Source organism: Calonectris borealis, chromosome 20 (assembly GCF_964195595.1).
Source record: "Calonectris borealis chromosome 20, bCalBor7.hap1.2, whole genome shotgun sequence".
Classification (NCBI taxonomy): domain Eukaryota; kingdom Metazoa; phylum Chordata; class Aves; order Procellariiformes; family Procellariidae; genus Calonectris; species Calonectris borealis.
This window is the reverse complement of record NC_134331.1, coordinates 5,392,563-5,416,352: the sequence shown is the minus strand read 5'-3', so window position 1 is coordinate 5,416,352 and position 23,790 is coordinate 5,392,563. Positions and strand designations below refer to the sequence as shown.

Genomic DNA, 23,790 nt, shown 5'->3' with positions numbered 1-23,790 from the left:
TTAAAAACATGTTGAGCACTTCCACAGATGGGGTTTTGACAAGAGCAAATTTAGGTGCTCTTTACATGTTCAAACTTAGAACTCACTAGGGAGACACAGATAGACACCTCCTATTTTGCATATGTTACTCTGAAAACACCTAAGCAGACTGATTAGCAGCATTCAGCAAATAGTTCTTCATGAGTCATATTTTTCCCCCACTGGAGAAGGGTGTCCCTCAAAATGTTTCACGCTTCAGTCTGGATGGGTATCTGCTTCATCCAAATAAAGAGTCACATCCTGGAAAACTGAGATGTAGTTTCACAGTTACATTTTTCTTTTTGTCTTTCTTTTCACATCACAGTAAATATCTGAAGAATTAATCCTTTTTTTAGCTTAAATGTTTCTGCTGTTTCTCTTACAACAGCATTAAACAGGAGGAACATCGCAAAAGACAATGCAAAAAAACCTCAAACAGTTTTAAACGCCTGTTCCTTTTAAATGCCATATGTGGACAACAACAACTGACAATACGTTATACATTATACAATGCTGCATGTTCCTGACTGCCATCTATTGGCATACCCTCTAAAATCTGCTTACAGGTACACAGGTACAGCTGTTTCACAGAGCTTGTGAGTTTCGGTTCCCACTGGAAGATTTTTCTTTGGCTTACAGGGAAACTCAGGCCATGCATGAAAGAAGAAAATTCATGAAAGTTAAAAATAATACAATGTATAAAAATTTAACCACATTTTTTAGAGTATTGGGCAAATATTTGGATTTATACAATTCTTCTATTGAGAGAGCTGGTCCAGAGATCCTTGCAGGCACACAGCAGGTCTCAGCTTTGACATGAAGTGAACAAATGAGTTAAACAGCTCTTCCTTGGATTCCAGATTACTAGGTAGCAAATGTAACTGTGAAAGCTCTGACGCAATACAGGTGAGTGGAAATTGTTGTGATGGGGGGAAAAAAAATCCAAACAAAAGCACATACATTTAATGTGGTACAGAGAAAGATGAGGGTCAATCTACTTGTTTCCTTAAAGCTTTTACTTAGATTAGACCGGTGATGCTGTGATGTTAATGATTGCCAGGGCACCAATTATTCAGTTCTTAGAAGCTTAAGGTATATATAGACAGAAACTGAGGAATTACAACACCCTAAAATGTTGACTGACGGTTCGATTCTCTTCTTGGGTTTTTGAGACCACTTGTAAAATTCATATCCATTCTGAACATTGAGTACTAGTGGTACTGGTTCAAGCTATACTTTGCCTAGGAGCAAGACATTTTTACCAAGTCTGAGTTTGTTGCAAGTAAGGAAATAGTTTGCTGTCACGTTATCGCTAAGATAATGAAAATATAAGCTAAAGGTTTGAGCATGTTTCTAAGTGTTGCCTTTTGAAAGGAATATAGTGGGCACTGACTGAAATTTAGTTTAGTGATTCAAGAGACAAAGGTTCTTTATGAGATACTAACTGAAATTTAAGTGCTGGGTTTGGTTTGCTTTTTATTTTCCATTTTAGAAAGTTCTAAATTACAGAATGCTGGTCGCAAGCAATCAGTTTCCAGAAGCCTGAAGCACCTTTTCCATTCATCAAACAAGTTTGTGAAGACTCTGAAACGGTTTGTCACTCATTTTATCTCTCAAACATTCTGAGTTTTACCTACCAGTTGTTGCTTTTACGTAATAGTGAAAAGCACCTTAGAAATACATGTGAAGATTCCACTACCAATGAAACAGCAATCAATCAGAATGAACCTGATAAAATCACATACATGTAAGACTGGTACAGCTGATAGGAAAATAATGCTCCAGTTCCTACTGAAATCAATAGAATCTTTTCATTGTTACTATTGGAACTGGATTTGAATTGTAACAGAGTGAAATATTCTGTGCAAACACGAAGTGCAGTTACTGAGGTATTTTGGAAGTACTGCCTCTGTTGCTGCTCAATAATGAAACTATGGTATTTATTTCATTCATAATATAAAATGCAGGGCTCAGATAACATGTTTTAATCGTCCATTGGCAACAAGCAACACATCTAGAATCCTCTAACATGTTTAGCTAGGTTTTGCAACCCAGCCTTGATAATTTGTTTTAGCAAATGGAAGTTGCTTATGCTGGATTTTTTCTTCTTTCATTGCCAGCAGTGTTCAGTTTGCTTTTTCTTCTTTGTATTTTGATAAGAGTTTGATTCTTTCAGAAGAGCTCTCCAGAGTCTAAGTTCCCTAAGGCAACTACTTAACGTATGTAACTAATTGCAAGGGTAAATATTGAAAGGAATGATCTCTATAAACAGTTTTGCAGATATGCTGGCCAAATTACACTCAATTACACTAATGTAAATCCATAATAACCTGCCTGATTTCAATTGAGTTACTTCAGATTTACTCTGAAGTAAACGAGGGCAGAACTAAGCCCATTAATGATAAAAAGTTTTGGTAAAATTTCTGATTTCTAAGGGACATAAAGCCTCCATTGTGTACTGTTTACTCTGGCAAAATTCTTACTAAAACTGATGTCAATGGCCTGCACAAATTCATCATTTCTTAGATTCCTGTAGTCTCACATCATCTAAAGTGATAATCTTCCCAAATATTTTTCCGAATTCACTGGCTTAAGTTGCATGATCTATATAACACAGAAGTTAAGACCAGATGATTCAATTTGTCTCCTCAGAACTTAACATCTATGATTCTTTGACTAATATTTGGCGTGGATGTGAATAGACATGAAAGATGTTTGACAATGTTTCCTTCTTTCTTTAGGGGACTCTACTTATCTGTTATATTTTTTTACAAAGACAATTTATTAGTAACCAATGAAGATCAAATCCCAATTGTGGAAATCGATGACTCTCACAGTAGTTCAGTTATGCAGGACTTCCTGTGGTTCACAAAGGTAACGGGAGCCTAATTTCATATATTGCTTCTACAAATTTCTTGCTAGCAGTGCATAGGCCTTAGCTCATCATTCTGAATATATGAAATGGCATCTTTAAAAAGCTAAATGATGAAGTGCTTTACCTTTCACTCATGTTAAAATGCAATTTTCACAAACTATTTATATGGGTGAAATTCTGACTGGGTCGCTGACAGTGGCACAATTAGCTCTTTTTAATGTATGATCCTACATAAATGATTGCTACTTGAGTACATAAAGGCTTTATGAACACTTAGAGGAAGGGTCTAAAGAAATAACTAGAAGTTTTAAAGTTGGTATTATGGTTATGCCATCATTCAAGATATCTTCACGCTATTTTTTATACCCCAAAGAAAAGTAAATCAATTTTACACAATAGTCCAAAAAGCAATTGAAATGGGTGCATGATGTTTACAGAACAGCTTCTGTGTCTGATTCAATATCTGTTTCATATTTATCTAGGCAACTTATTGCCATCCACAGAAACTCAAAATGAGCAATGTCTACTGATTTTTCCAAGTCCAAAATGCTTTTAGTTTCATTTCTGCTTTTGTAAATGCTGAGAACAAAAACTGATTGAACTGGATATATTTTTGCAGTTGTCTTGCATGTGGGATGATATCAGATGGCTAAGGCAGAATACATCTATATCTGTGTCCTCATCAACAGCACTTCAAGCCAGGCAAAAGATGCTTTCAGCAGCAGCACAGCTACAGGTTGGTTGCATTGCATATTTCTAGCTATTAACTTAGTGACTTTCTGATCTCTAAGGGATAGTACTGCCAGCTGTCCTATGGTTCACCACTCCCCACTGGCCTGTTCTGTGGAGCAGCATTATCATCTACAATGAAATGAGCTATTGAGCCTCTCTTGCCAGCTGGAAGGAAGGAGTTACATTAAAAGTAAAGAGTAGGAAAAAGAAAGGAAAGAAACAATAGTGGGAGATGAAGAAACAAACAGATATGAACCAGTAAATAATGACCACAAATAAGCCTGTGGGTTTGCAGATTGGGAATTCAAGAGTTATAATCCTAATATTTGCTGCTCAAAAGCCTCTTAGAAGGCCTATTCATTATTAATTATTAATATATTAATGAAGCATTTAAAGTCTGGGTAAGATTTAGCACTCCCTTGTGCTATATGGGAACATGCAGCAGTAGGTAGCTTCTGTCCCCAACAGCAAGGACAAGTAGACTGCTGAAGTTGCCAGAATAGTACTCTTGATTCACCCCTGGCTTACAAACTGCTCAAGTACAGCTTCTAGGGCAGAACTACACTGTTTGACAAATAGGATGGCTACGCTCTTGCGGATTGTCAGCAGGGAAATAAAAATGAATCTTTCATTAAGTTCTTAATTGAGCTGCCAAAATTTTTAAGGTGAAATGTACCTTTGTGCAGAGAACCAGTCAGAGACCTATTTAGACCCTTAAAAACAGAGACTAAGAGAGATTAAGCGGTGCATAGATCTTGTGCTGACCCCTCAGCACAGCGGTAGGGACAGCAGCACTACCTGCACTATTCATATCATGTTGTTAAGGCATAGCAGTGACTCTAAGGATGGTTCCGTTCCAACCTGTGCTACAGATACAACCTAAGTGGTACTGAACAGGCCACTTAATCCTTCTGTGTCTCGGTCCACTATTTGTTACGCAAATAGTAATTACACTTTCTCCAGCAGAACATTTTGACATTTATTGTAAAGCTTTTGAAGAATGGGTTTCATGATAACATGAGATCTCTAGCTGGAAGGCAGACACTTTCATAAAATATTTACTTTTGAGGGAAAATACATTTTCAAAAAGATGTGTACATGATTCTTACAGAAAAAGTATATCCAGGCCTCACTTTCTCCTACCTTTTGTTTGAATGAAGTCACCAAAGCTTCCCAGAGAAATCTATGGTAAGTCATGGAATTAATGAAGATCTTCATATTGCTTGGCTCATGTATTAGCCACACAGCCATCCCTCTTGTTATTGCCAGTCAATGCAATAAGCTAGTTTTATAGCAGCTATGAGAGCCAGATACTTTGTGGCCATTATTAAGAATATCCATGTGGGGTTTCTTTTACATCTTTTGGCAAAGCACACTGTAAAGGAGAGTAGCCTTCCTGGGCAACCACCTGTCTTGACTGATTTCCCCAAAGTATCCCGAAATATATGGAATGCCAGTCTGCTGTACCTTTATTGGAGGACCACCTGTGTTAAGCAGCAGCTGCTTGTCAGTCCTTTGAGCTGCCACTAGAGAAAGTTTTAACTATATCTGCTGAATGTTCCCTCTGGTGTGGTTAGCTCAGCTGACGTAACACGTATTCCTTTGATTAGCTCAGTTTCATTCCCTCTGTGCAGATTGCCTTTAACAGAGCATTGCTAGTATGCACGGACTGCACTTCAAGATAACCAAGGTTCCTAGTACGTTGTGTTATTATTTGCTACCAGAGATGTTAAGAGCAGAGCTTGAAGCACAGAGATAGAGCAAATGTGTCCATGTGGTATATTGCTCTGTTGAATTTCTGGCAAATTTATTGTCCTTAATGTTTGTTCTGTTAGTGTGGTCCCCTGATGAACACAGGGATTGTCACCGATCTGCCAGCCTCTAACGGTGTGTGGCCTAGTGGGATCCACCAATGGAAGGATCTCAATAAAGTTTATATGGTTGAATACATTTTATTGAGGCAGTTAATAGACTGACTCCACAGGAATTTAGGACAGAATGGAAAAGACCAGTGACAGCACAGCTGCCAAAGGACTAGATCAGTAGATTCAGAGACAACAGGGACTGTAATTTTGCCTGTTGTTACCACCAGACAACTAAAGCAAACAAAACACAAGTGATGGGGTGCCAAGCTAAGCAGACACAAAACTTTTTTAGTATATGAATTAGTCACATATTCGTATTAGCAGGTACCCCCATTCTCTGTGCTGGAATGCCATTCAGAATATACAGTCAGATGTTTGTTTTCATCTAGGCACATTCATATGTTGCAGTGATTATGATGACAACTAGATGGCTTACATCTACCTGCAGTGATTTGTCCCACCTGTGGGCACATGGATTAATACAAAATGTGTACTCAAAACACCCCATGTTAATCAGTTATGGAGGCTAACCTCAAAACAGTTAAAAAAAGAAGAGGGGAGGTGCTATATAGACATCAACAGTATGCCCTGGAGAGGGACGCATAAATAGCTAAGTTATGCCACATAAAAGGCAGTCACTGTGCTGACCACCTAGAGTTTATAAACAATTTAATAATACAGTTTATAAGTAAATATTGCCTGCTAAGTACAGATAAATAAATTCAGGATAATGTCATTAAGTTAATGTACAGCACTTCCCTAAACATACAATGTGCTACACTGTGAATTCAAGTTTTCATTTTAAACTACCCCCATCCCTATCCAGCTTACTGTAGATCTCTTGAAAAGTCGCAAAGTAATGAGCATATTTTAAATGTTAGGCATTTTTCTTTAAGACATCTGGGAATCTCTTCAGTGGCTGGTCACTGGATTGAGTGTGTTTGCACCTATAAGCAGATGCCTTACTGTGTGAGGAAAGGGATTTTGACCAAAATATGTATTTTATGTGGAGTCTTTTAAAATTACTTTTCTTTAATCCCCACATATTTTCCTGGAGAGCTTTGCCCTGGTAGTTTGTTAGTTTCTGCCGGTTTTGTCTAGCACATTCTTGGTATCTGAAGTAAAAGAAAAAGGGTCCGTGTCTCTTCAAATTCCTCCTTCACAAACACACCCCACAGTTTAGCTCCAGAATTATTTACATTCAACATGCTTTTGTTGCTGAAAATAATCTGAATAATTTTAAAACAGAGAACAGAAATGGAGATTATAGTTAATGACCCTAACAGAAAACATTTGAAGTGTCCAATATGAATGATTTGGGGATAGACGAAGAATTTTGTATCATCTCTGACATTTGGTTATAGGGAGGTTAAGATAAGCACCTAGCTCTTCAGTAAGTTCAAGTCAGAGGGCTTCATTGATACCAAAGGAATCACCACTAGACCAACACTGAGTGCTTTTGAAAATTGCATCCTTTATCTTTACATGACTGGGGAAAAATAGGAAGTTCTGTCCAAAGAAGTGAATTACTTTGCAGTGTTTCCTTTTACAAAGCATTCGGTCATAATAGTCTTTCTGATGTTCTCCATTAAATGTTGGACTAAACACTGCTGGACCAAATACATCAGAGGATCCACAATTCAATCTACAAACACAACCTAGGGAAAAACTTTTCCTTTTGCCACTGAATGACATGACTGTAGGGCAAGGGTTTGAGAAACACTGTGTATCTAGTTTTTATTGAAGTCAATAGAACTGATGTCAGTGAGCACAAAGTTAAGTTTCACAAAATACCACTCTCCTGATATGTGATAAATAACTTTCATTTTATAATTTGCTTGTTTTCTAGAATTTGCTGGGAACTCACAACTTAGGCAGAGTTTTTTATGAGCCAATCAAGGATCGACATGGCAATATGCTGATAGTTACTATAAGAGAAGTGGAGAGTCTTTATTCATTTTTTAATGGCAAATGGATGCAGGTATCCAAACTACAAAGCCAGAGGAAATCCCTTTCAACTCCAGAGGAGCCAACAGCATTAGACATCTTGCTTATAACAATCCAGGTAGTGCTTTGCTTCTCTTACTGTATGTTATTTGCTTTTGTAAAGCCTGTGCCAGAGCCCTGATTTTTGGAAGAGTCTTGTAGAATTTTAGGCCTTAATCCAGTGCCCAATAAAATTAATGGCAAGGCTCCCATTGAAAGCAAAGACTTATATTACTTCCAGTGGGTCTGGGATCAGATCCTTAATATGTAAAATATCCGTGAGATTCTAAAGAAATTACTTCAAAGTCCTAGCTGAGAATAGTACAGTTTCTATCAGTTTCGGGAAACCATGCTATAGAATTCTGTAGCAAAGGATATAAAAACCTTTAAAATTCTCTGGGATGTTCTTAAGCACCTATACAGACACTTGCAATTTCTACACTCCATAAGATTTTTCCATCCAACCTTGAACACTAAATCTAGATTTAAAACTTCACTGTTCTACTTAATAAACTTGTTCTGTGGGATTCAGAGTTCCTTGGAGCCTGGTATAGTTGCTAAAGAATTCTTTACTGACCATAACCCTCCTTTAATTTCTGCATAACATGACCCTAGACTTCACAATTAGTAAAACACCAAGGTAAGGACTGATCTTAGAAGTTGCTTTGCATAGTCAGTTCAGTTAACATCGTTGAGAGCCATGGGCTTTCAGCCCTTCAAGTATCAGGGTATCTGTAAACTCATGTTAAACATAGATAGTTCACATAAAGATTAATATACGTTTTATGTAGATAACAGCAACCTATTCCTCACAAAATGTCAGTAGCCAATCTCTCTAAAACTCAGTTGCACAGTTACGCAAAATACTACAAGACAAATCATTGTCTTAGTCCCTTCCTTAGTAACCTCAGCTAGACGATGACTGCTGTGGTTAATTTTTGAATTAGAGGCACTTTCTTGGGCAGAGACTGTGCTTTTTTGTACCGGAAACTGACAGGCAATCAAAATATACATCACCAGGTTTTAGAAACGTTAAAAAATTTCCAAAAGACAATAAAACTTACCTGATCTATGTTAGATTTAATGTATTAAAATGTGTTAAAGGTATAGAAAAATGTCAACCTGGGCAAAAGTTTTATATTAGGAAACCCAAAATACAGGCCTGATCAGATTTCCACAGAGATCCTAGCGGAAAAAATGTTCCCCTAATGGTTTACACATTCCTATCTAATGCCCACCCTTTCTTGTATTACTTGTTTAATCATCGAATGGGTATTTTGTTCATGAAGTGCTTGTGAAAATGAGGGTCTAATTGCACTGGTCAGAGCCAAGCATAGCACTGGCAGATAATTTGATGGTTCCAAGACTAAAGGCATAAGGCCAGGTGTCTTAATCCTCACCCATTGCAGAAGCACACATTTCTCAGGATGGCAGCAGACATCATTTTTAGGGTAGTTTTGGGGGACTGTTATACATAGCCTTACAAATGTCTCCTGGCTTCAGCAAATACACCATCATTATTAATGCCTTCTAAGCTCTATTCGTTGATAAAGATATTTGTTCAGAAAACACAGCCATTAATTAAACTTTGCAAACCACCAACCCCCCACACTTATAGAGATCTTCCTGTTGACAGCAGGTGATACAGAAGAGGTTTTCAAGAGATGTAGGCTGTGACTCTACATGCATTTCTTTGGTGACAGTACTGGCTTATGCAGCCCAGGTGATAGCTTCTTCCCAATGCTGCTCTGCTCCATCTCTGTAGCTATGCACCAAACGTGAACCAGGGAACTACTCTGGCTGAAAAATGATTGCTCCTTTTCCTGAGTTGTTTTTCAGCTGAATCAGTTCCCTGACCCAGCTCACTGCTGAAATGATCAGACAGGAGGGCAGAAGTGGGTGTTATTTAAGCTAGTTTAAATACTACAGTTGTGGAAGATTGAAACCTCAGTTTTTTAGAGCCAATTCCTGCATGACGTGGAGAACTTAGAGAACCTGTGTATGGCTTTAAGTAAAAAGTTGTCCAAGTGCATCCAAACTACCAGAGATTATTTATATGCTTAAGCATGTGCTTAAATGCTTTGTGAATTGGGAACACTGTTGAAACAAAAAGACGGCTGTAAAAACATTTGTTGCTTTTTGATCCCAAACTCTTCCGCTTATGTGGAAAAAAAATGAGATTTTTATGTAGGACTGTTTCTCTTAAAACAGGACATACTTTCCTATCACAAACGAAGTCAGCAACGCCTCCCTCCCGGCTTGTATCTGGGTTACCTTAAACTCTGCAGTTCTGTGGATCAAATCAAAGTGCTTGTGTTGCAGAAGTTGCCTAATGTCCTGTGTCATGTTAAAATCCGAGACAACAGCAATGTCTCCAAGTAAGTGAATATATACATATTTACACACACCTATGTAGAGAGAGAACATTTGTTTTAAGTTTGAAACAACTGATCAAATTTAAATGCTAAGGCAATTTTGCCATTGCAAAATTGTAGCTGCCAGCAAAGTTTGGCTCAGGTGTGTACCATCACAGAGATCGGCGCTGAACTAAACAGGTGCTCCTGTGTGTTTCCAGAAATCTGAAGGCCTATCCAGAACACGTACATATGAGTCCATTGGTTTCTAAGGACAGTATTCTGTGGTCACTCAAATTCTGCACGGTGGTAATGATCTTCCATATATCTGTTAGGAAGATCATGGCCTGCAGCCCTGATTCAGCCTCCAGTGAATTCAATGTCATCCTTCGTATTGATTTTCACTGACCATGGAGTGTTGGTGTTGGTGATTTTTCTATATATTCTCTCGTGCAGTATCTGGTTTCTCGCTCTAATCCACAGCAAACATACAGCAATTGAAAACACGTATTCAGACAAATGCTATCAGCCATTGAACTGCTGTGCTCTGGGAAAGCCACTTTCCCCTTTGTCCATTGCTTCCCTTATCTATTGGGCAAGTGCACTTATTTGCACTTCCTAGTCCTTGCCTAGTGGGCAGCACGTTTTATTGGCTTTTTTCTGGAGCTTTTTAATGCTCCATCATTTCAGCTACCAGCTGCTAATTTTGCATGAGGAAAGAGGAGCTGGATATCTATATGGATAAGAAGGATATCCAGAATGTAGTAGTTAATACTAACAAAAATTTTGGAAGGAATATGAAGCCTAGTGCTTCGGGGTTTATAACAATCTCTGACTCTTGAAGTTTAAGATCAGATCTTTATTTAAGAGCAAATTGTACACATCTATTAGTCATCTTGTAGTGGGGTTTCCTGTACTTTTTTTTTTCTTGAATGTTTGGTGCTGGCTGCTTTTCAGACTGAATACTGGGCAGGGTGAATTAAGGATTTGATCCAGAAAGATGATTCCCATGTTTATCATGTCTAGAATAGATATATGTCGAGCAAACCAGGAAGTTCTTTGGCTCCAGCGAGTACAGAAATTAAACTTCCTGCTAATTGTCACTGTTGTCATTTCCAATGCATGTTTGTTAAAATATTGTGGTAGATAGGGAATGAAGTATGTGAAAAAGAAAACCTGGAGTGAGAAGCCTTAGTGAAATATTTCAAAGGCAGTTGGACTTTCAGAGGTTTGCAAGGAATGTTCAGCCTGATGTACATGTGCTAGAAAAATTAAACTTTTCAAAGTTAGATTTTTAACCACAAACAATCAGGATTGCACAAGTTTAGAATGTTTTGCTATATGAGGATTAAACTATCAACAGATCCCAAATGCACACACACTGAATTCCTGCTTGTGCACTGAACTTTTGTTTTATTTCTAATTTTAACTTGACTCAACATACAGAGATGAGTGGGAATGGATCCAAACACTTTCTGGCTCAGAATCTGTGGAAAGTATGGATCATACTTCAGACTGCCCTACTCAATTGTTCTTGTATGAGCTCCAGATGGCAGTGAAAGCTCTCCTTAAACAGATCAATCTACCTCTGCATCAGGTATTTTCTTTTGTGGTATTTATCACCTTTTTAAAAACTGATTCTTAAGAACGCAACTAAACGCTACAAACTGTATAACTTGCAAGAAGGGATTAAATGTTACGGTTGCAAGAAAAGAAAAGCAGGGAAGTTTTGTATTCAATTATTCTAGCTGTGTGTGTGGGGAACATCTTCAATAAAAGTTATTTTCCTGGATATTTGAACATACAAGGATTAAGAGACAAATTTTCAATTAGCTCCTATTTTTCCATCTGTTAGCATATTTGTGCAACTTCAGGCAGGTGCAAATAAGCACTTTTGCACAAAACTAGTAGTTGTGAGCACCTTTACCCAGCTGGCAAAGAAAAACAGGTATTTTTCCAGGCAAGCAGGGCAATTGACTGTTCTTTTGGAGGTAATAGTGAGGGTGTATGAAAGGACTGCTGAAGATACAGCATTTTGCTATTCTTTTACACACAGATAAACGTAGCACTTCTAAAACACATAGTTCCAGACCTCCAGATTGCTGTGGGTGAGGAGAGGTATCTGGCTTCTGGCTTTACATTTGGGTACAAGAAATGCATATGTGAATAAATAAAGAAGTAAGGAAGGATAATCTATGATGTGAAAGATCCATGAAAAAATAAGCTAAGGAGTTTGTTTCTTGTTTACACGAATTCCATTTTATTTTGGTCTACAAGGGTAAAGAGGGCTTCAAGTAAAAGTAAATCATCTTTATATTCACTTCAAGGACTGTTTGTGCAGCTAGAAAGATGTGGCCTTAAAATAAATTAATCTGGTTCTACATTTCTTGATATTGAAAGGTTTAGGCTTTGCTTTTAAAAAGGAATCCATCAGTGCTGCACCTTCTAGCCTGGGAAGAGCCAAGTAAGACTCAAGTAAATCCAAAATTAAGATAGATGGTGTGCTGCCTTGTGGTCAGTCACTCTAATTCAATAGGGCTCTGTACAGGTCTCTATGCCAGTGTATTTTCTTGGAGGTTATAGCTTTTGTGCATCTTTTTTTTTTTTTTTTGAGCTAGGGACTAAAATATCTAAATCAATGTGCAATATGTTCCTTAGGCTGCAGTTCAGCCAAGTGTATAAGCTCATCTATTGTGCATGAGAGATAGACATAAACATGACCTTGCAGTTAAACACAGTTGTAAATGTTTTGATGACTCAGGACCCAACTTCTATGTTAATGAATTGAATTTTTAATTCAACAGATTTATTTATGTATTTTTATTATTTTTGTGGTAAACAGAATCATGGAGAGTTACACTGGTGCATGCCCAGGGTAAAAGGCAGTGCTGCACACAGCAGCTCTACAGGAGCCTCAGGCCAACTCCTGTGTGTGCCATTTTCCCTTGCTGCAGCACTTGTTAAACCTTTTCAGTGCTGTGTTGAGGGAGAGCTGCATATTTCTCTTAACCAACCCTAAATTGAATCTTAAAGGTTTTTAATTGAATCCATTTTCATGTTTTCACATAATTATGCAATCATAATCTTGAAAAGCACATGGCATGTGATCATTTTCTGCCTAATAAGAAACATAAATGTTGTTTTCAGGGGGGTTGTGCCTGTGTGTGTTGTTTTAATGTGGAACATTGCAGCTTTAAATCTTTATTTTATGTAGTGACATGAACCCACATTTAGGGCCCCCCCCAAATATTTATGTTTTATAAAAATTCCGAGCTTGATGTTGTGCAAATTTTCTTTAATGTTTTATATCATTTGGGGTGTTGTTTATATAAGTGCCATGTTGTAATTCTCTCCTATTTCTTCCCCCGCGCGTGTCCCTCTACAGGCTAAGCACTTCCGTCTGTATACACAGGAGGTGTTGGAACTGGGTCACAATGTCTCCTTTCTTCTCCTGCTCCCCGCCTCAGACGACGTCTGCACTGCCCCAGGACAGAATAATCCTTACACCCCACACTCAGGATTTCTTAACCTCCCTCTTCAGATGTTTGAACTCGGTATAGTAGCTTGCTTCACCTAGAAATATTAACCCAGTCTCCTTATAATAAAATCACAAAGTTGTATCTGTTTTCCCCCTTGTCCCAGTGGAGAGTCAATAAATCACATGATGGCTTTGGCAACAACACTACCTATAACTGTGTACAAGTTATAGAGGGAGCAGAGCGGTTAAAGCATATACTGTAGCAATCGTTATTGAAATGCAAAGCATAGAGCAAAGCCCACAGTTATCCAGTATGTGTCTATAAGCTTATTTGGAAGATGATGTTCTTTAAAAACAGAAACAAAAAATTACACACAACACAGCAAGTGAAAGGAGGTGCAAAAACACATCCCTCTAAATTGTCACAAGAATAATGACCAGTTTTGTAGAGGAGAATTTTTGCAGTTCCTGATTGCAGATAGTCCTACTGAAGGTCTGACTCCCTCACAACTTTGTGAAAGGTCTGAGTGGAGTTTCCCGTGTGAGGGTCATCTTTTTCCTTCTAATTCCTGGAAAAATGCAGGAGAGACAGTCCTACTGCTATGGTGCAGGAAAAGCCTGTTATTGTGAAAAATGCCAAAGCACTGGACTTGAATCTATTTTTTTAGGGAGTACATCCTGTGCTGTAGCAGATTCAGCCCTCTTGTTCCACTGCATTGCTGACTGGGTAAGAATTCCCTAATCCAGAGTTTTCCAGCTGTCTCACAGAAAGCATAAGATGCTTTAGCTTCAAAGTCCTCTATTTCTCATTTCTTCTTCTTTGGTCCACAAAGAAAAGAAAGGTTCCACATAAAAGCAGCTCATAAAGACTTAATAGTTCTTTTTAGAAAGAATATTGTAAGTATGGGGACTGCTGAGCCTTACACATTAGTCTCCTCTGTTTCCTTCTGGCCTGTAAAACCGGGTATCTTTCCTTCCTCTGCCTTGGAGAAGAGAAAAAGATAGGAACCAAAACTGATGGAGTACACAAGGAGCCACTACAGAATAGGTCTCTAGTGGCAACTGCGTCCTCAGTGATATCTCTCTCAGGTGTTTATGTGACACCATTACCATCCTATTTCCTATATATCATTGCTAAGTGCTGTTAGAGTCACTAATGTAGGAGAACGATGATTAGATGTTAATGGAGGGTCTTACCAAGACCGTGTTTCCACAGTCACAGTAGATCCATGACCTACCATCATCCCGCAACATGTTTCATTTGGATCAGGCAGGAATATATGATATTGTTTATGCCTCATCAGCCAGAGGACACAAAGTGGTGCCTGTGACTACTTTGGGTTTTTATGCTGGTTGTGGGAGGACAGATGACAGCTAAGCTGCCATAAAATTATGAGTGGTACAGACAGACAATACATGAGCTGATGTAGTCTGCCAAGGAGAAATTACCCCTTCAGAAGAAAACTAATCTAATTGAACTAGAAGAGTTAGTTCAGTGCTTTGGGTCATATGGCCATGGCTGTAGTGCCTAAAGCCATACTTACTATCTTCTTGACACGCAACCCTCAAGTCTACAGTTAGACTCTGTGTATTGAGCATATAATTTCCCCGTATGAGAGGTGACTGCTACATTCACTGTGCAAATTAATGCATGAAGCATATTCGTCTCTGGTGAAATTAATCTCCACACTAGAGGTTTTGCAGACTATTAAACCCTCATTATGTGGTACACAGGCCGAGGGCAGGAGTCATTCTCACTTCTGGGACATAGTTTGCATCAGGCTGACAAAGCAACAGACACTGACTGGGATGATGTGGTGCAGATAAACACGCAACAGAGTAACCTCTCAAATGGCATTCTGGGTGCAGATCTCTCTGTTTAGCAATGTTGCTGCAGTGGGAAAGCAGTTCATGGAGCAAACAGTATGGAAAGCTGAATGTTACTTTTGAGTATTTTTTTTAAGTAAGCAATCATCTGGCCAAAGGCAGATGACATTTCTATATGACTTATTATATATGTATCCCTGATGTTCTATAAAGTGACTGTGATTCACATCTCAAATATTAGAAGCTTCCATTCCCCATTAGCTGGTGGCTACCAACTATATAATTGCATAACCACAAAAGACTATGTTGAAGTAACATTTGTTAAAGTAACATTAAAGGGTCTGACTTAAAACCACAAAGGCTAGAAACTTCAGCACTGAAGCTGAAACCGCGGCTGTAATTCACTCAAGAGTCCACCACATATGGCATATATACTGTAAGACCACACACTATTCAGACTAGATCCCTGCAATATCTAGGCATCATTGGGAAACCAGAAGGTAGAATTCTTTCTTTCACTCTTTTTTTTTGTGGGATTTCTATGTTCAGATTAGGCCTTTATTGTTATGCTAATGATGTTTCTGTGATTGGATTTCTTAGTTTGAGAAATTCTTCTCAATTATCATGTTGTTTGCAAAGGATAAATAGACATGTCACTGTTTTTATTTCTTTTTTAATATTTATGATGAGAAGAATATATGCAGTTTACACTTGAAACACCCTGAAAAATATCATGCCACAATCCAGAAAAGCAGCAGTAGTAAGCCAGCTGGCATTTGCTGCTATAACAAGATCACGCTGTATGCTTGCATTTATTGAAGCACCAATGAATGGGGAAGTATTCTTCTCCCTCAGCAAGTTTCCGTATGTCTGTACTGCAGTTCACAGAGATAACTGGTAAATTTTGCCTGAGCAACTGCAAGTTCTGGAATAACGTAGCTTTAAGAGGCCAGGTAAACTAACGTTTGTGAAGCTCCATGGCACTGTAGCTGTTCTGTCTCTGTTATCTAGTTACCTCTTCTAGAGGTAGCTCGGATAGCTCGGTGCTACTCCAAAGTCAAATTACAAAAAGCAAGAGGTCATGTCTGAACTTTCTGTGTTACCCTTCTGCATAAGAGTTCAGAGGATGATGTGTGATAACACTTAAAAGAGTTTTAATTGTTTCATTCGAACTGTAATATCACTGAAATGCTTTTATTGCTGAGTCATTTACATTTAAGTTACTGATTTAAGCTAGTCTAGCCCAAGAGAAAGTTATCATCCTTCGAAATGATACTTTCTTTCTGAAACACTCAATTAAAAAAAATAAAAAATGAGTTCCATTTTCCAGTCATGACACTACTTTCTTGATAAAAGAAATGATGAGCTATAAAAGCCTCAGAAACAGCCTTTCTGATTAAAGCTATCAAGGGCAAGATAACCTGTGGAGTTGCATACTAAGGACCTGATTATCCCATCACTTAGATATAAATTAGAAATTACTCTTTTGAAATCAGTGAAGTTACAGAGTAAATCCAGTGTAAATGAGAGGAGAGTATTATTTATAATGTAAATGAGAGGAGCCTGTATTATTTATTTCTAGTTTAAAGTAACCCATCCAGAGAGTTAGTAATTATATTCAATAAAATTTGTGTTCTGAAAGCTAAGGATTTCATATTTCATAACCAGAATATAACAATGTTTCCTTTGCACTTGGTCTTTTCACAGTTCATTTTTGCTGTTACAAGGAAAAATTTATAAGCCTGTATTGCCGCCTTTCTGCTGTCATAGAGCTGGACTCTCTGAAAACCCAGCAATCCCTAAGGGAAGCAATTTCAGACAGTGAAGTCGCTGCAGCCAAACAAAGACACCAGCAAGTTATAGACTACATACAGGTAATAGTCTGTTTCTGACTATTCCAAGGAGATTTTAAGGTGGCTTTCTTAAAAATTGCATAGGGCTGTAATTTGAAATCTAAATGGAGAATTATTCACAGACATCATAAAAAGAGCAGTTGTATCAAAAGTGCAATTCTGTTTTTATGAAATTCAAACCCAGAACATGATTTCCTTAGTTGTTGCTTTTATACAAGGATTTTTATGGGTAAAATCAAATGACAGTTATACTAGACTGTTATAAAGAAATGTGTCAGTCTGCTTGTAAAACTCACCCCCATCTAATGTGAGGTAAGCTAGTACCATGCTTGGGCATTCATTCGGTTAATAGTTTTTCTCTGTCTTTGTGAATTGAGGACATTTTTCACCATGATAAATTGCCAATTAAAAAAATTAAAATGAAAATTCAGACTAGGTTGTGGAGACAATCTTCATCAACAATATCACAGTGAAGAAAGCAGCTCTGTCTTTAAGATGGGAAGGTAGCCCCAAAAGCATCTGCAAGTCTGTCCAGCACCATGCAGAGATACTGCTTCAGTCCCCCAATGCAGAAGGATCACAAATGTCATCATACTTGTCTATCTTGCTTATTCTCTGGCTCACACTGATTTTCCAGTACTGTTCCCAGATCAGGACTTTACCTACTCAACTCAGGGATCTTCAAACTACACCCCATTGTGCAGCATGGCAAGGCCTGTCCTTTTGCAAACCATTTTGGCAATTGGTTATTTGTAGATAAAACTCATGACCTTTGCAGAGTGCATCTACGAATCTGTCTTTCTACAAGTGAGGTGCAGATAAGTTTACAGCTCTATATTCTTAATATTCAAGCAACCTTCTGTTGGAATAGGGGCCAAGACAACCACTTTTCCCATTAATAATATGATTGGCCCTCCATAATTATGAACAAGATGATAATATTTCTGTTCCTCTTTGCTCTGAATTCAGATCCCCTTTGCCTTGTCCACTTTGGAGCTTTTGGCAACCTGCAGGGGGGCAGAGAGGAATGTTCCATTTTACTTTCACCGCTCAGTCATCTCCTTCCTACTCGTTCGCATTCTCACACTCAGAAAATTTAGCTTTTTCCCAGCGTGCAGGAGAATTTGGAAAATTTTTATCCTTCACATCAAAAACAAGTATATGTGTATTAATACGCATGCACTGTATAGACAGTTCTGAGTTCCTCTTCTCCAAAGTGTTTGAGTCACATATATACGCTGGGAAAATATGGGAGAACATTTTAAACCTCAGTGTTTTGTGCTGAATTATTGTGACAGTGTATTAGCCTTGTCAGGTTTCCTCTCAAATGAAAACCAGCTGTATTCCACCTATTGGCAAAAATATCTCAGCCCACCACATACCGCAATCTTCAGTGGTGACCACAAAACCGCAAGAGCATTTGTGTGATCCTAGATCTAAGACAGTGTTGAAGTCACTACACAAACCAAACATTGTAAAGAGCAAGGGAGTCTATATAAATGCAGTTCTGAAAAGGAGTCAGAGGGCAACTGAAAAGTAAAAACTAAAAAAAAAAAAAATAACAGCAGATAAGGTACTTAGAGTCTTTACCAGAATGTTACACAGCAAGAAAAGAAATCTGCAGACACTGAAACTAAAACTGAAGTTATAATTTATATAGCATAATGCTTCGAATGTTCCTAAATTGTAAAAGAACCGCAGTTCATTAAAACGACTGGTCCATTATCCCAGGAGACACTGCAGAATGGCATCAGGGACAAAATCGACAGGATTTGCATTTTATTAAACTGCACACAATATGATTTTTGTTTGGGTTTGAGGGAGGATCACAGAAAGGAAATATAAAATCTCCAAAATCAAATAGGCGAGACATTTGCTAACTGTTATTCTCTTCATGGAGCTACACTGAAGTCTTGAAATGATGTAGGATTATGAATTAATCTCTGAACCATTTGCTATTCTTATCAGTGTATATTCTTAGTTCAAATTAACTCAGTGGCAAGGCTTGCACTGACATCACTGGAGTCAGGATTTCACCTTTACATAAAAATGGCCATACCAGGTCAAAACAGAGATCCATCTATCCAGCTATCCTGTCTCCAACATGGCTCATCAAGAACTACCCTAGCTAATCTGGCATCTACAGTATCCTTTGGCAATAAATTCCACACTTTGAATGTGTATTTTGTGAAGAAGTATCTCCAGCTAAGAGCACGTGCTGGAGAGCTACCCTTGGAATATATCAATCTGCAGTCTCCTTTTCACTGATCCCTCTGTTACTTCCCTATTTGATAATACCGCACAAAATAACACTCACTTTTGCTATCCTTTTACTGACCCAGGGTTCTATGCCCTTTACATTCTTGCAAAATGTAGCTTGTGTAACTGCAAAGCAATTTCCCTTAAACACTGCAATATTAATATGAAGGCTCACTTCTTTAAATGCAGAATCTTCTGCTGGAAGAGAAGCACAAGGGAAATTCTAGAAAGGATACTGCAGCAGAAGGGTATTATACTCACAGCTACTGTCATTCGCTGCTTGCAGCAACATTTACTCAGCATCAAAGATCTTGAATTGCTTGAAGATGTTAAAAGTGTTCCATTACCAAAAGACTCTCAAGACCCACATTAAACAGCATCTTTCCTCTCTGCATAGATACTTAAAGCTATATCCTGCAAATGATTTAGGCACTTGTCTCTTATTGCCATCAACAGGCATGTGTTAGAACTGTCTTAGTGTAGATTTATACTATTAAAATGCATGCAGACCAAAATTATGATGAGGGAGAAAACCCGCAGTTTGACTCACAGCTTTGCTTCAACCCTCCTCGTATGTATATTCTTCTTCTGTTAAAAACTAGGTTTGATCTGAGCACTCTGTTTTTGAACATAATCCTGGGTTTGCAAGGATGCTCAAGAAGTCTTGCTTTCATTCCAATACAGAATGAAACCAGCTTTCAAGTGTGCTACAAAATTGATCAAACTTTATACTCCATCAAAAGACAATTTTAATTTTCTTTCCATGTCAGAGTTTAGGCCTGGATTCACCCCTCCTAACTACAGGTTCGTAATAAAGATAAATAATTTGAGAGTCTGGTGGCCCTAAGCAGCCTCTGCAGCGGTGGAGGAGAACAAGCACCTAACCAAAGGCAGTTCAGACCACCTAAATCTGAAGTATCCCATCAGGGCATCCTGCTTTTCTCTGTTAGCAGTGACTACACATCTACTTGGGCACTCGAAGAAAGTACACACTTCAGTAAAATTAATACACAGACTTAACTTTTTCACCATTTTTTCCTCTACAGCAAATTGATGAGATCTGGAAGGAAATGAGATGGATCACAGAAGCACTGCAGTATGCAAGATACAAGCAGCCAGCAGCTGGCCTACCCATAACGAAGCTTGTGGATCTTTCAGAAGAACACTCTCAAAAGAAAATCAGTTCAACCTCTTCACATCTAGATTGTCTTCCTTCACCTCCCCCCTCACCTGAGGCTAGAATCCAGAGGAGAAAAGCTGTGAGTGGTAAGAGAATTTTTCTTTGTCCATCAAGCCAAATCTTTGAACTCACTTTTAATTATAACAGTTCTTGTATGTCATTTTATAAAAGGAGTAAATTTTTTCCCACACCTGCCAAGGTATTTTAACAATAATTTTACCAATCATTTGTCACTCAATATCCTGAGATCCTTCTACAATATTTACAATCATTTTTTGTTTTCAACTACCCAGAATAATTGCTCATCATCAGCCAACTTTGTCACCTCACTATTCCAGATCATTTAATTAACAGGTTGGAAGGGACAGGTGCTATCACTGACTTCTACATGATGTCCAGAAGTAGTAAAATCCATCCATAGTGAAAGCTGACTACTTCATTTGCTGTCTGCACCAACAATCTGCTATTGATATATGGAGGGAGCTTTGTCTTTATCTCAATTACAGCTTCGTTTCTTCAGAATCTGTGGTAAAGAACCTTGTCAAAAGCTCTTCAGAAATCTAAGGATGCCTGTGTATTAATTGTGCACATGTTCAGAGTTTTATTGGATTGGTGAGACATGAGTTACTAAGCAAAAGCTATTGACCCTTTCTCATCACTCAAGTATCTATCTATTCTTCATCATAGTTTCTAATAATTTGTCCAGAATCTAAGTCAGACTTTTCCATAGTCTCCATTTGTCACCTTCTGTTTCTCTGATATTACAGCCATTTTCTTTCCATGCTTTGACTGTTCCTCTGCTTTGGAGCAATTCTTTCTTATGCTCCTCTTGCTTTGTTTTGGTAGAGCAAATTTTAGTGCCAACAGTCCAGTTTGATTTAACAGTCGTTTTCACATATCTCAGTGTTCTCAGTGTTTTAGACAAGCACTTTAAAACACAGAATTACACAAATAAGTACCCACCTCATTGACCATTATTGCTTCTCTGAACAGCTGGAAAATTAAACTGATGAAAGAAATGGATCACAGCAAATAAAGAGGAAGCAAATTAAACAGTAACACCTAATTTGCTAACAGAATAAGGACTTTGGAGAAAAATGTAAACCATCATTCTGCTGAGCTGTCTTTAAGCAACGAGTAAATGAAACAGTAGAAACAAAAGCAACAGATGCTGCGTTAAACAACTGCCATGACCATTTTGGTAATAATAATTTGTTTTTTTCAAATTGGCAGTTTTATACAGTTAAGAAAATGAATAAATTTACTCTGATTAGATTAGGTTAAAAGAAAAGAAACCCAAAGACGATGGTGCTTTGATTCGCTCCATTACACAGTGGTGTTCTTTCTCAGCATCTCTCCCTGAACTAATTTTTCCCCGGTATTACAGACCATGAATGCAGAACAATCCTTAGCTCTGGCACCATGTAACCTAGAGCATTATCTTGTCCTGCATGGGCTTGATTCATTATTGCTGTGCTGTATGGTAATTTACACTAGGTCAAAGTGAACAGTCAGCACTGTATAAAATCTACAGTTTTTTCCTTGGATCTAATACAAACTGTCCAGGACAGTGGAGCATCAATCCATTCTATCACATATGCCACTGTTTATTATGTTATTGATCCTTCTGTAGCCAAAAGACAGCAGTGATTTCAGTGCCAGTGTGAGTTTTGGTCAACAAATTCACATTTGAATTAAGTGCACCTGCTTTGGATTTGAACATACATAATGCACCTCTGACGGGCAAAAGGGTAGCTTTTGTTCATCTACCTCCATGTCTTGCCTCAAGCCTCTTACGCACACATACAGTTGTAACCTACTCACAGTTACAGAGGTATAAATCTGGAGTAACTCAACCGACATCTTTAATAAAAACAGAACCTGAATTAGAGTTTCTCTCTCTCCAAAATCTCCATCTCTATGAAATTTGATGAAAACAAGATTAAAAAAAAAGCTTTTCAGAACTTAATCCCAATTCAAATTAAAATTCTTCCCTGCACTTAATTTAATACATGAATCCTTTTTGGTTTTTCTAATTCCACCACCACCTCTTTAACACATCTGTAAATCATCCCTGACTACTGTCCTTGCTGTCACCTAAGGCCCATGGACAATTCCACAGAGGAAACACATATTTTCAGAACTGTAGATTTGACTCTAAATTAAGGAAAAAAAAAACCATAAATGACAGTTAAGCAATTTCTCTCCTGTACTTGTCTTCTGCTAATCAGTTCTCTTTGCAGATTCCCAGCCCTGTTCAGATGAAGAAGGCTGCTCTGAAGTATTCCTTCCAACTGACAGTGACTATGACTCCAGTGATGCATTAAGCCCCAGAGAATTAGACCTGATTTACTCCTCCTCACATGACATATCCCAGCAGGCAGGCAGTGGCCTGGGTGGCAGTGCACCTGATGTTCTCCAAGTCCACGACATGAAGCCTTGCCTAACATTGAAAGAAGGCCTGGCAGAGTGTAGTGCCTTTGATACTAATGCGGAATATTGCACAGAGTATATGAGCAATCTAACAATGTCAGGGCTTACATCGAAAAGCATAGACAAGTCCTCTAGCTCCAAGCAGCCATTGAGCTTTTTAGGGAAAAAAAGGCTAGGAAAACATCAACATTACAACTACTTCAGCCGGCATCATCGTTGGCTGCGTGTGCACAGCGAGTCACAGTCTGGCTCTCTGTCTGAAGGCGTGTATACTCAGCATCTCATGAGATCTTCAGATTTGTCTCAAGAACCTACCTCCAGTGAGCAGTTAAAGATTCCCATCGATGGGTCTCGGAGCACTTTCTTACCTCATGCATCCAGCCTTCCAGAAGATGAGAAAGGCAAGTATGAGGAATCAAGGCAGAATGTCCACAGAATACATGTGGAGCCTTATAAAACAACATTTCTGGGTGAAGAGGGCACATCCTGGGCAATGAGCACACAGTCTGTAGAACATAGGGATGTGCACAACGCTATGCAACAGATAATGGGTCCAGATGACGAGTTGGGTTCTGCTGTCTCAGAAGTCTTCAGCAGCACACTTTAACCCCAGACTTCTGCATTGCTTCCCATTGTTCCACAATGAGATAGTGAGCATTATGCATATAGGGCCATACTTTCAAAACCACTGGTAAAAATCCTGCTCCTGAAATAGCAACTCATGCCACTCAAAAGAATCCTAATCTTTTTACTTCATCACCAGACTTCTGGTCTTACAGGGGTATCTGTCATGATGCAAGCATTATTACTGGCATCTGCAGTTTTGCAGGTAGAGTCATAACAGTCACCATATAACAGAACAATCTGTGGCTGCAAATCTAGTAATCAGGTTTTGCAGTTCTCTTGATTTCCATATATCTCTGAGCATGC

General features: G+C 38.4%; 1 protein-coding gene across 1 annotated transcript in view; it reads left to right on the top strand.

The window, feature by feature from the left end:
- ANKFN1 (ankyrin repeat and fibronectin type III domain containing 1) overlaps window positions 1-23,467 on the top strand; it is a 69,763-nt gene extending 46,296 nt beyond the window's left edge. The window contains exons 10-19 of the mRNA XM_075170095.1: window positions 1,511-1,610; window positions 2,760-2,892; window positions 3,513-3,629; window positions 7,340-7,555; window positions 9,688-9,854; window positions 11,277-11,427; window positions 13,216-13,384; window positions 16,843-17,009; window positions 20,294-20,513; window positions 22,671-23,467. Of these exons, the coding sequence (XP_075026196.1) occupies window positions 1,511-1,610; window positions 2,760-2,892; window positions 3,513-3,629; window positions 7,340-7,555; window positions 9,688-9,854; window positions 11,277-11,427; window positions 13,216-13,384; window positions 16,843-17,009; window positions 20,294-20,513; window positions 22,671-23,467 (2,237 nt within the window). The remainder of the gene's footprint in view (window positions 1-1,510; window positions 1,611-2,759; window positions 2,893-3,512; window positions 3,630-7,339; window positions 7,556-9,687; window positions 9,855-11,276; window positions 11,428-13,215; window positions 13,385-16,842; window positions 17,010-20,293; window positions 20,514-22,670) is intronic.
- The last annotated feature ends 323 nt before the right edge of the window (window positions 23,468-23,790 follow it).